Source organism: Bolinopsis microptera, chromosome 2 (assembly GCF_026151205.1).
Source record: "Bolinopsis microptera isolate Bmic1 chromosome 2, MBARI_Bmic_1.0, whole genome shotgun sequence".
NCBI lineage: Eukaryota > Metazoa > Ctenophora > Tentaculata > Lobata > Bolinopsidae > Bolinopsis > Bolinopsis microptera.
The window spans coordinates 22,224,152-22,238,058 of NC_087073.1; the positions used below are offsets into that span (position 1 = coordinate 22,224,152).

Genomic DNA, 13,907 nt, shown 5'->3' on the forward strand with positions numbered 1-13,907 from the left:
TTTTCATTTTACGCAATGTGTGTAGCGGAATTGCGCTGCGCTCGATCATAGCTAAACTTGATTCATTTCAAAACAAGGCCGTTTTTAATACAACTCTATCAGATCGGAGTTTATAAAGGCTCGTATGAGACACTAATGACAATTTTGAGAGATTGGACGGACTTTTTGCAAACCAAAAATGGAAGCAACTCACGGTATCACTCTCAGAAGAGACATGTTTCATCATTTACCGGAATTGCAACCAAATATACACAATAAGGTTTGGTACTTTATCCGTACATCCCCTTTAATAGCTACAAAAAATTGTCTATAAAATTTACATAAACAAACTTAAGAGACCTCAAAGCTCGTCTTCTGAGGAATGAGATTGAAGGATACGTCAACCAGTCCAAGGTGCTGGGCTTTTTGTCTTCCTCTGATTCCCCTGAGTGCTATGAGTGTGCTTCGTAGCAGATCAAACCTGAATCGTGTTCTGATGTGATTTTTGACCTGGCTCTTAGCTTCTTTATTGTGGTCAGCTATCCTTTCAGAAATACGATCTACAAACACAGTGCAGAGTGGGCCCATACCTCCGGATGTTGTAAAAACTAGTGGGACAAAGGACCCTTTCTCTGACTGAAGTACTCTCTCCTCATATAGATCTTTCTTCTCTTTCTCATGCGCACTGTAGATTTTATCTAGTGGCTTAAATGTATTGGAGTCGCAATTAGGATGAGTGACCCTGATGTCAAAGAATGTTCTTTCGAATGGTGCATACAGTCCAACAGCTGCTACGTCCAGACGGGCTTCATCCTGGGTGTTGGTCTTCCTGGAGAATGAAGTTGGTTGGACAGGTAAGAGTGCAGGTTCTATCCTTACATCCTTATACTTTGCTTCTTGAAGGAAGAAAGCTGCAGTGTCTCTAATGGCATTGTGGCGCATGTAAACGTATCCACCTAATTTACAATCAAGGGAGTGGTAGACACTGTTTGCATGTCCGCAAGCACAATTAGAGGGCACTCCTTGGATCTTCCATCCATAGCGTAGGCGTATGCTGTCTTGGAACTCTTGCTTGTTTAGAACATAGTTGAGGTCCTTTAGAGGTAATGCTGAAAGCCATGTTGATGCTCCCTTCTCTCTTGCTTGGTTTAAGTGGTTCTTAAGAAGATGATCTGACCCATTATAAAGTATCTTGAACCTTTGTGATAGAAACTCATCTTTCTGTTTTCTCAGTTCTTCTTTCTTTTCTTTCATCTTGCCAATATCCAGCTTGGTGATATCCTGGTCTTGTTGGTTGATTAAACTCACAAGATCTTTAGTGAGTGCCACTGAGAATGCATATTCACGATTTCAAACCAAAAATTGAATAATTATATTGTCCCATTCTCTGTCCCATTTTCAGTTTTTGAAGCTGAAATTTCCAGGGCTGAAATTTTACAGTTTTGGCCGAATTACTGACCCGCAACCAATTAGTCAGTCAACTATAGATGCCAAATGACACGATTGAGGTGCTAGAAGTTTGATTTGGGTCGGAGGAAGCTCACAGCAGAAATCTTTACAAAACGAAAAGTTGTATTTTCAAAACTCTGTCCCATTTTCAGATATGAAAATTTCTGAACACACATTTGACAGATTGGATGAAATTTTTGCCCACAAACCAATTAGTCAGTTAATTGATGATGGTTTGGAACCAAATTGGGGTACTGGAAGTTAAAATCTCGAAAAAATTGGAAAATCATACTGTCCCATACTCTGTCCCATTTTCAGTTTTTGAAGCTGAAATTTCCAGGGCTGAAATTTTACAGTTTTGGCCGAATTTCTGACCCGCAACGAATTAGTCAGTCAACTATAGATGCCAAATGACACGATTGAGATGCTAGAAGTTTGATTTGGGTCGGAGGAAGCTCACAGCAGAAAACTTAACAAAACGAAAATTCATTTTCAAATATAAACATTTCTGAGCATGTCAGGTGTGAGTGACTTATGTCACTCACACCTGACACCAACTTCATTTTAAACATTTAGTCATTATCTAGCTACAGGCTATAAGTTTCCTTCTATTCTGATGATTTTCCGTTTGTAAGTATATTGGAGTCGGGATTGTAAGACCGAGTTGAGGAATGCTGGTAGTTATTTTACTTAACCGTTGCCCTCCGCGGAGAGGAATGGTTGGAGAGGGTCCTTATTTTGGAAATTCTTAGATGTTTACCTGAGGACCCCAGGCTATTATGTTCATTAACATAAAGATTTGGCGGAATGACAGGCTGAGCGCGGCCCAGTAACTTAGATGTTAGAGCATATAAGAGAAAATTTACTCCAGTTCATACTGATACAGAGATATATACTGCAACAACAAATGATGAAGATGAGAATGAAGGCAGGGAAGCCCTTGTATCACGTGGTGACCCCCACGGTGACCCCCACGGTCGCTACAGGGGGAGCCGCGCACTTCGTGCGCGGCGGGTCTTACAACGTATGACAAGGAAGCCCTATACTAGAGAGTAGAGGCTAAAAGTGGATACACGTTGGATATTGCAACCGATATTATCGGGCGGATCGGCGATAATTTGTGAAAAATTCATTATCAATTATCGGTTCACGGTTATAGGCGATAATTTTCAACCGATAAACCGATAATATTAATATCAAAATCTTTTCTTCAAAAATTATTTCCAAAAAGTTCGAAATACCGTAAAATCACCGGTCAAATTTAGCGTTATTGGACCTCTGGTCCAACGATGATGGCGATGCTTAATCAGCTTCTCAACGGATTCCGCTAGCAAAAGAGTTATTTTCACTGTTAACCAAGTCATGGACTCGTCCCCATCACGAAAGGACACGTAGACTAAAGAGATCGCTCTCTTCATGGCTACTCCTGGCAAGAAGAAGACTACTGCGATAAGCGAGCTGCATATCTACCATACCACCTACTTCCGTGGAGGCCGAGAGGACATTTAGCGCCAGTGGGCTTTTCCTCACAAAACTAAGATGTAGGCTCTCGGACAAGTTTTTAGAATTAGATATGTTGATATTCCTAAAATTCTATTTCGCCAATAAAACTTTTAAGTCAAGTTACTTGTTTTTCTTTAAACATCTGTAAATTGTAATTTGCACGCACTTTAATTGATATTATTTGATTGCTTTCTAAATAAATTTACGAAGCCGTTGTGGGATTTCAAATTACGTGTTTAGAACTCGAGTAACACTAACAGTAAGGGGTCGTTCACATCATTTTTTGGAACATTTTTACCCCCCCCCCCCCCCCCCCCATCCCCCTCCGTAATCAGTTTTACACATAGCTATTGTGTCAAAATTACACTAGCGTAATCATTCGGAAACCCCCCCCCCCCCCCCAGCTGATTACGTAATATGTGAACGACCCCTAACTCAGGAATCATCATTCACAAAGGTGATCAAGGTGTAATTGATTATATCAGTCATAAAAATTAACTAAAACCTAGCTCATTGTAAATGTAAATTGTTCTGGCCAAATTTTATCGCCGATAATTTCAAAATTGTTATCGGTTATCGGCGATAAAAATTATTATGTATTAGACCGATAATGCAAACCCTAGTTGGATACCTCTTCAGTCTTCACTCCTATCTAATCACAACGGCCGGCGCGCGCTAATTCGCTTAGATAAGAAGATGTAGACACAATGATGTTGAGTATATGATATAATCCTCAGATTTTCCGGAAATACACTATACTATGAGGAAGTGTCCCCACGGCCTCACAGGCAAACGTAAGTAATGATCATACCAGCACCCTACCAGAAACCGATTTTACACAAATTTCGGTCCCAAATACTACTTGGGTTGCGAGGATAGCATATCTGAAAATTTCCTACCGTTAGGGGGGGGGGGGGGGGGCACATAACTCATCAGGTGGACGGCAAATTTACTTTTCACCATCGCAAGGGTACACATAATATTAGACACGGTCATTTCGCCCAATTCTCGTGGTTATTTCTCGGCCGAGTGAAATAGTATGGGCCTCCTCTAGAGCGGTACAAGGTATCGTGAGAGAAAGAATGCAGCTGACTAATGATTGATGATCATTTGGGACAGTAATTGATAATTATCTTGTACTGTTTTAAAAGGCGGTAGAAATTGAATATCATGTACACGCGCTCATATGCGCGCAAGTTTCTATAAGGAAGCATGGCGTGTTTGCTAGTTTCAGTAGATGTCTTGGCAGAATGGATTCACTTAGAGACCGAATGATCGAATGGGTTGTGGGACCAATTACTAATTAGATTTCATTGCCAGAGGGAATAACCAACTTCATACATGTTTGTCACGTTCTTCCAGAAACCCCAGAAACTCCTCAATTATAATAGAAAGAAAATATTTATTTCCAATTTAAATAGTACAAAATAAAATGAGTCGTTTTAACACTTCATTTTAAAATAAATTCTGGGCAAATCCCCTTATAAGTGTAAACGGGTAGAAATTTCGGCAGTAACATTTTCGTTTAAAATATAGAAATTTTTTGAAGTATTAAACATTAAACGGTCAGTTTTCAAGCTTAAAACGGTCAAACTACCTTCCTCGTAAAGTTTAAACTAACATAATGATAATAAACGTGTCGTGCATTCTCCCGAAAACAAGCTGAACGGTATAAAATAGCATGAAATATAGATTTCCTCTGGTTGGAATCGAATTAATATCCTAAAATCCTAAAAGTACCAAACCTTAACCCCAAAAGTTGACAAACCCATCAAATCGAACCTCGAGTAAGCCACGAAAACCTAATAAAATTTATATAATGAAACTTCAACGTCAAATAACTTTTGAAATTGAATAAAACTTGTCTCATAATTAATCGGCAGCGTGTCATACAATAAAAGAAGTTAAACATCAAACTCATACCTTAATGAATATAATTAGAAAGTTATCGTACACATAGCTAAAATAAATACCTAAATTCTAAACTATTTGCACTGGTTGGTCTGTCATAACGTTGCGATGACGTCATATCGTTGCGATGACGTCATATCGTTACGATGACGTCATAACGTTATGATGACGTCGTATTGATGTCATGATGTCAAAACATGCAACGAATCATGATACAGTCGTTACAACACACACACACGGCAAACAACTGATAAAAGGTTAAGGGATACATCGCATATAACTTTATAAGTTCATAATCATTGGTAAAATAAAATATTGGTATGATATAATAGCTATAATATTTACATGACACGGAGCCCCTATAATGACGTAACCACGCCACACACGGTCACGTGTTCACATGAGTGAGCAGGCTCGCTGATCTCCTTCTTCCAAATACTCGGTGCTGGTCTCTGCTTTGGCTTTGTAGGTACTGACCACATCCCCGTCTGAGTTCTTCAGGACGATCTGCACGTCCATGGTGTTGGACCAGGCGTCTAGTTTTTTGAATACCAAGTTGAGTGGGGGGTTGTGCGTAGCTCCAGCCCCAGCGCTGTACACCTTGGTAAGGAAGGGTGGGGTTAGTTGGAGTGTAATAATGTGGCATTACATCAGACTATCAGTGGTCTAAGTTTCATCACGGTTATTGGTTGAATTAGGGCACTATCTTAGCGATAAAAGGTACATGGTTTACATGTGATGACAACAGAGAATACAATGACTGCTGAGTGTTGGGGGCGCTGCTGATTACTCCAGTCAGTCCAATCATACACGCAACAGTTAGCACACATCTTCTAGAACCGTTTAAACTCTAAATTTTTCCTGGTATAGCGGCAGAAACCCAACAAGTCATCCATGGAGAGTAATACAACGCGCGAAATTATGCAACATAGAGCTGTCACTGCATAGCAATACCGTACATTCGGCAATTACTAAACTTCCAAATACGGTTTCGTGAACTATTGAGGATCGCTAACGGACTAATAGTTACCTTGAGGGTTTGATCGGGGCCAATGACTGCTTTAGCGGGGAACTTATACTCCAGAGTCTCCTCAGCAGATACCTTGGAGATAGTCCACCCTTTCATTATCTGATCCTTCTCCGTCATGTTGCTTATAGCAACGTAGTCGTGTTCTATTGACACCTGGGTGTGGGCTGTTACTTTCATAATTTAGGGTTAAATTATAGACTTATAGACTGTGCTGAAGTCATCGCTATACTGAACGTGACACACGGATAACTATACATATTATGTAAGAAGCCAGCATGCTACAAAACGTAGTGGAATGTGTGTAACTTGTAAGTCTTGTAAAATGTAACAATATCGTCATGCAACAGTGATTAAAATTTCCGCGGCATAATGAATAAATCTCTTGTCCTGCTAATACTTCTATTTCAAGTGACTAGTGGGAGGTAACATTTCTTTGTTAGAAAAGAATTGTCCACATTTTCTAGAATTTGAGCGCATACCAATATCTCAATAGTACAGACCAGCGGCCCGACAACTGTTCCCCAGTTTAGACTCACCTCGTCTATAGAAACATGTGAGTTAGTCTCCGTTGTGAAGCTCTCCTCCATTACTCTCTGTCGTTTCCGGCTGGGAGCATCCGCATCGTTAAACGACAGAGCTGATCTGACACGGCCGGACTTGGGTGACGGCGTCAGGTTCAACCTCACCTGGGATAATTGGGGGTTAATTAGGAGTTAATTGGTTAATGACTGGCACGGTAATTCCGTTAATGGTCATTGTACAACACATCATATCTCTATTTTATGATGACGAGATGTCAGAGTTTAAAGTGTAAGTATAAACCCATTTTAACTAGATGCCATGCTGCTTAGGAGTTTAGTAATAAAATCTTCGGGTGGAACTATCAATCATTATTAATGAGATAATTACATCATAGCGGCCAAGTTACCACAATAAAATTGCAACCCCTGGAGTCTGGACTCCATGACGGAGTGGTGTGATACCACTATACTAATTAGTAATTACGGCGCGAAACTGTTTTATGGTTTGCCAAATATTTATTTACCGAGGAAACTGAGATTTGTATTAAATTAGCGGTTTCAAGTTTCAAATACCATGAAGGACTGTGCTCTGCAGTGCACATCCAATTAGGAGGGACCTAGCCAGGTGGCCCGGACTATAAATACCGAGTGCTCCATCCCTCTTACATCTTAACCAATTTTAAATGTAATTCTCTTAAAATTAGTGGGGTAAGTAGTACCAAACATCAACTGAGAAAAATCAATATTAAGTAAAAACCAACATACCTCTTCTGCTTGAAGGAGTTTTCTGTAAGCTGCAATTTCCATATCTAGAGTAACTTTGACATCCATGAGATCTGAATAATCTTTAAGGAGAGCTTTCATTGCTTTATCTAGCTTGTCTATGTCAGTCTGGGAACAACAGTGTTACATTTGATATCGCAGTAACATATTTAGTACAGTACGCATTGTATTCGAGTACAGATTATTGAGTGTATAACTTAGAGATATAACGACTGTTGCGGGAAATGTTCATTAACTGATAAGGGAAATGGTTAACGGTAATACTTAATGTGATGGGGTATAAGTATTTGGGCGGCTTAGTAGATGGACACGGAAGTAATTCTGTGCTAACTGGAGTTTTGAACAGACTGTATGAATAACAACACTTTTAATTTCCTAGATATTCAGTGTGAATTTAATTCCTTAATAAGGGCGTCAATTAGGAGCAATATACACACGAAGCTATGTGTTTAAAAGACTGAGTTAGATAAAGAAAAAAGAGATTAAGTAAGATAAAGAGGAAACTTACCTGATGTTTAGCGTCTTTTTCCCTTGCGTTATCTTCAGCTTTCTTCAACAGATCCTCCAACATCTTGATTCTCTCTTGGAGTTTCTTCTCCTTTGCCAACATGGCGTCTATCGTGAGTTTCAGCTCCTCAATCTCTGCCAGGTATTTACGGAACTCGACTGTATGCTCTACCGTTTCCTGAAAAAGTAAGGTGGTTATTTGGGGAATAAGACCGTTACAAAGTAGGGTGTCCAGCTGGTGTTCGTGATTTCCGTAAAGCTGCTTCTTTAAAAATTACAATGTATCGCTGGGGTGAAATTATTGGAATGTTGTGTTGTAATGAATCTAATAATCTACTCAGTTTTAGAGTCAGATATTATTATTATTATTAAGTTGGATGACAAATGTAACATCCCCATGAATCTTAAATGAAATAACTGCTAGCCAGTGTATTGGTAATTGATTCCAGTACCTTACACACCAGACTACAAGATTAGACAACTAGTAACCCCAGACCACTTAGCTTGTAACCATGGTAATATGAGAAGGTTTACTGATATATATCCCTTAGAGGGGCCGTTATTCTGCTGTAGTACCCAGCTCTACTTAAACTACAACTCTATTGCCGTCTAAATATAATATGTCTAATTGTTGATGCGATCTGAATGTTTGAATATATTAAAATATTGATAAAAGAGGTCAAAGGAATGTTACAATGCCAGGACGGTGTAATTTGAGTAATTATCTTATAAAAGTGTAAGTATGGCTTGTTTCCCGCCCAATATCACATTCAAACTAACTCAGAGAGCCCACTTGTACGCTATGAGGAAGTGTGTGTAAGTGTGTTCACTAATTTGATGTTATTAGAATCACGTGTAAAATGCACTAGTGAACTACACAGGTAGTTCACTAGTTTAGTTGTGTACGGTAGCTAGTTGAATAATGGCAAGCAGCCAAATTGCCAACAATTAAAACTTAACAATTTAACACGGGAGCAAGAGTTATCATGAAACAGTCCTGCATGTACGAATGCAGCATTTATATTCTAATAATACATGTACTGTACCTTGACGGTGACAGTGCTGGCGAATGCTTTAGCAGAATCCAGCTCCTTCTGGTGCACAGTGGTGAGCTGCTCGCGCAGAATGCGCTTCTCCTCCTCGAAGTGCTCGCGCGCTTTGCCGAGTGCCTCGCTCAGCTGCATTGCGAACTCTTCCGCAGCTTCCTTCTTTCTTATCTTCCTAACGTGTGTTGAGGAAGTCTCTCTTCGTAGTTCTGACAGCTCCTAGATAAATTAATATTGTTATTTTTTATTCCACACATTAGAAATTAGGAAATAAAACTAAACCCGGTATAATTGTATAACGTCTATTTCTATGCAGACTGCATGCATGATCATATCTGGGATATTTAAATAACTTGATATGAGTATCATCCGAATTTATTGTGTAAGCTAACAAGGCGATCGTTCAGGGAATTATTGACCAGATTGTTTAAAAATCATTATATTTATTACATAGCAATCTTATAAAATGTTAATAAGTGGGCCAAAAAAGTACACAGAATAGCATCACTTGACAGTTCACATGCTATTAATAGAAAAGACTTTTTTGGACAATAAGGTTAACTTATCTGGCGGGGAAATCAGAATACACTAAAAAAGGTATAAATATAATAAACTAAAAGAACCTTTTCTTTGAGCGAATCTTTGAACTCCATCTCCTCCCTTAGAGTCTGAGTCTTATTCTCGATATCTATCCTCTTTAGAGTCTCTCTGTCCAACTCGTCCTTGAGATCTTCTAAATTCTTCCTTAGATTCTTCAGGTCACTCTTCATGCTCTTCTCCCTGTCTGAATACTCTTTCAGCTGTTGTTTTAGTCTAGTTATGTCGTTTTCGTAGTTTGAAATTACTCGTTCCAGTCGCACGATCTCTTTTTCTGATGATTTCCTGAGAAAATGAACCAATTATTTCATTAATTAATCAGCAAATGACAAGATGTCTCGAATGGTAGTGAATTTGAGAAATGAATGTAACTAGCTTATTTAAGCGATTTTGCCTAATGATGTGAAATGACCACAGGATAGTTTTTGAGCTAGACTAATGGAAGGGAGGCAACTTTACTTTATCTAAACTAATCATTTAGACGAAAGGACGTCTAATTGTATAATTATCACTTTTTCTTTCACTGGGGGCCCAGTGATCTTGACTTAAAATTTAAAACTTGCTGTAAGATTTATAGCTTACTGTACAATACATGGTGAGTGGTGACATAGTAAGGGGTAGTAATTAAATAAGGAGATTAATATAACTACCTGTTATTTTGCTCGTCAGCAAGCTGTTTTCTGATCTCATCGTTCTCTTTCTGTAATCTCTTGTTATTTGCCTTGGCCTCCTGGATGTCTCCCAGAGCATCAGCAAATTTCTGCTCCAGCTCTTCAATCAGCTTCTTCAGTCTCTCTATCTCCCCATCTTTATCTTCAAGATCTCTCTTTAGATTATCGATGGCATCAAGATTTCGACTTGCTTCGAGTTCGAGAGCTGCCTTCGCGTTGGCTGTTTCATCAAGGAGTCTGCGGGCTTCTTCGATCTCGGTGTGGAACAGATCTTTGAGGGATTCCTGGATCTTACTAAGCTCTCCGTCAACCTGTTTTGTTGGTTTATTTTTAACTAGATAGAAGGAGCTGAAAATAGCAGAATTAATTTTATGGATTTTTGGACAACATTTCATGCCGTTGCGTTCCTAATAATTGATTGTAACAACAAAATAAAACAAATTTATTAACGAACATAAAAAATTAAAAATCATATGAAGACTTCCATGTACTCATGATCATGAGAACTATGTGACCAGATTCCTGAGCTGTCAATCAACTAGTTTCGGTTAAATGCTATCAACTAAGGATTCGTCATCTAGCAGATTCTAATTTCAAATATAATAAATCAGTGTATAATTGCGACTTGTTGGACAGATAAACTTTAAAGGGATGAGCGTAAGCATGAAAAGAAAGCAGGAAATTACTATGATGGTCGCATTTAGGCCAATGAGGGTATGGAGTGTGGCGGTACAACAAGAAAAACTCTGAACGATATACGCCGACCAAAATACAAACTTCAAACTGCAAAAAGAGACAAACATTGCAGCGCAAGCAAAACACAAGGTCCATTTAAACTAGAAACTAAAACACACGTACCAAAAGTTCACTATCAAACAATTAACAAACTAGATTCCAAGAAAGCTGCCCCCTAACTTTACACACATATACACAAAGACACGATATAGATAATGGCTTGTCCCAGCATACAACAACAGAGATAAGATACAAGGGCAGGTCTCTCCCACAAGTTGGGATGGCCTGAGGTGCTTATCTCCTTTTCAGTAACCCTAAGCCACTCTGTTTCGAGGCACTATGCTAGCTGTAGGGGGGTTAGTCCTACGAGCCAGAGACTGTGTATCACCAGCCGAAGCTGTACCAAATCACAGCTTGGTAACTGGCCGACTTGCATCCGACCGGATTTGGACCCGGCCTTCTGCTTGGGAGGCGATCGTGTTACCACTACACCACCCAGCCGTCCCAGCATGGGAAGTGGCAACTGTGTAACATATTATGTAAAATGCTGTAGTAGAGTGGACCTTAATTACATTGTGTGAAGATATTTCATAGCCAGAATTCCCAGAATTAAAGATAACCCGATTGGAGTGGGATAAACGGCAGTCCAAATTGGTTTACCCAATTTCGCATATAATGTTTTCCGTTAGTAATTCCCATTTCCCATTCTAATATTATAGAATATTCTTGTTACATAAATTATTACGAAACCCTAATTAACTGTAAAAACCTTAATTAACTGACCTGAATGGGCTCTTTAATCTCCTTGAGAGATCTCATGTGGTTATCATAGACCAACAAACGTACAAAAAAATCATGTGAAGACTTCATGAGAACTAAGTGACCAGATTCCTGAGCTGTCAATCAACTAGTTTCGGTTAAATGCTTTCAACTAATATAAGGATTCGTCATCTAGCAGATTCTAATTTCTAATATAATAAATCAGTGTATAATTGCGACTTGTTGGACAGATAAACTTAAAGGGATGAGCGTAAGCATGAAAAGAAAGCAGGAAATTACTATGGTGGTCGCATTCAGGCCAATGAGACTGTGGAGTGTGGCGGTACAACAAGAAAAACTCTGAACGATATACGCCGACCAAAATACAAACTTCAAACTGCAAAAAGAGACAAACATTGCAGCGCAAGCAAAACACAAAGTCCATTTAAACTAGAAACACACATACACAAAGTTTACTATCAAACAAACTAGATTCCAAGAAAGCTGCCCCCTAATTTTACACACACTTACACAAAGACACGATATAGATAATGGAGGAGCTTGCCTTGTCCCAGCATGGGAAGTGGGAATTGTGTAACATATTATATAAAATGCTGTAGTAGAGTGGACCTTAATTACATTGTGTTCAAAGATATTTCATAGCCAGAATTCCCAGAATTAAAGATAACTCGATTGGAGTAGGATAAACGCCAAACGGCAGTCAAAAAGTCCAAATTGGTTAATACCCAATTCCGCATATAATGTTTTCCGTTAGTAATTCCCATTCTATTATTATACAATATTCTTTTTCCCCTTTTTATGTAAATTATTATGAAACCACAATTAACTGTAAAAACCTTAATTAACTGACCTGAATGTGCTCCTCGGTCTCTTCAATCTCCTTGAGAGATCTCATGTGGTTTACATAGACCAACAAACGCTCGTTCAGGTCCCGGAGCTCCTCCTTCTCACGGCATCGGGTGGTCAAACTCTTGAAGTGTTCTGGTGATTTGGGCCGGTACGGCATGTTGGGGGTTTGTGTTGCCATCGTAGCGTCCTGAAATTGAAATATGTTAATCATAAAGGTGATCACAATTTACAGATGACTTAGCTCTAATACATCGTGTCATGTGAATTGGTCATCTCTTTTAGTCTTTAGAGTTCATTGTCACGATCAGCAATATTGAGAGGATTACAAACTGTATATTTAATTGATACCGACGGGATCCCGACAGTCTTAACATTTGAAGTCTGTCTTAATCATAACTCTACTTACTAGCATGCCTTTTATGTTAGCAATAACATACTGTTTATCTCTCCTTTCTAAGGACGTGTAATGAGGTCCAAAGCTTTCAACATGACTTTCCAAATCCGAGTCAAAACTCGTGTTGGACTCTATATCAACAATATCCACATTAACATCATCCCAAGACAGCCGAGGAATCTTGAATTTTGGCAGAACTTTGTACTCCTCGATGCTTTTGGAATAAACACCGCTCCTAGTTTCAATGGTGCTGGAGAAGGACTTCGTGGAGACCAACTCAGTTTCGGACACCTCCAAAACGGCATCTTGTGGAGTAGGTTCTGGTTCTTGTGGAGTAGGTTCAGGGGATTTAGCCTTTTGTTTGCCAGACGAACTGGCTGCAGCATTCCTTCTCGGCATTTCTGGAGCTTAAAAGTGCGACCACAGAAAGCAAACGATAACTTACAAAGCTATTAATGTATGGCAACGTTCGCGGGCTACATGCTCACATTATGTCATTTCCGGGATATAACGCCATTCTGCATGAATTAAAGATAGTGAGCCTATCATAGAGATCTACAGACTATAGAGGTTATAATAGTAGCAACAAGCAAGCCAGTACTATCACGTACAGTGTGTCACGTGGTCCAATAAGATACGGCTTGTTCCAGATGTGGTCCATGTGGCCGGGCAAGGAAATCATTACACACGTGTTAGGTAGTAGGAATGTAGTTGTGTGGTTACTTTTCCCCTATACATTAAGAGATTAGGCTACTGTAAGTAGAGTCAGTCGTTAAGAAACACTGGAACAATAAGCAAAATACTGGCGCAAGTTGACCCATTGATTCTTTATCTGTAGTTGATGTATGTCAGTTCCGTTAATCGTCAGTATCAGTATGTCTTATGTCTGTCAATACTGCAAGATAGAAATATGATTTAGATAATCATTTGAAAACAAGATATAGCTACAAAAAAAGCATTTTCTACTGAAAGCATGATAATGAAACGTTTGTAAAAATAACCAATAACATGATGAGCAGACAAACCTGATTCTTCTAGTTTAGAAGAGTAAAGTTGAGTTAGCCGGGGTTTGTCGCTAGCTTTTTGATGGAAGTAGCCGGAGTGAACTGTCCGTTTCTATCACAGAAATTCGGGCTACTGGCGTCCTCGCTA

At 39.2% G+C, this 13,907-nt stretch overlaps 2 protein-coding genes across 3 annotated transcripts in view; one reads left to right on the forward strand and one right to left on the reverse strand.

Annotated features, from left to right (window-relative positions):
• The window catches only part of LOC134811799 (muscle M-line assembly protein unc-89-like), a 102,254-nt gene that overhangs the window by 66,701 nt on the left and 21,646 nt on the right, over positions 1 to 13,907 (forward strand). The window lies entirely within an intron of this gene.
• On the reverse strand, positions 4,314 to 13,906 carry LOC134811795 (lamin-B1-like). Its single transcript, XM_063818880.1, has 10 exons — positions 13,781 to 13,906; positions 12,363 to 12,548; positions 9,977 to 10,308; positions 9,353 to 9,611; positions 8,730 to 8,948; positions 7,685 to 7,861; positions 7,159 to 7,284; positions 6,409 to 6,558; positions 5,873 to 6,025; positions 4,314 to 5,442 (listed from the first exon to the last, which is right to left on the reverse strand). The coding sequence occupies exons 2-10, from the start codon at positions 12,537 to 12,539 to the stop codon at positions 5,239 to 5,241; spliced, it is 1,797 nt and encodes a 598-aa protein (XP_063674950.1). The 5' UTR covers positions 12,540 to 12,548; positions 13,781 to 13,906; the 3' UTR covers positions 4,314 to 5,238.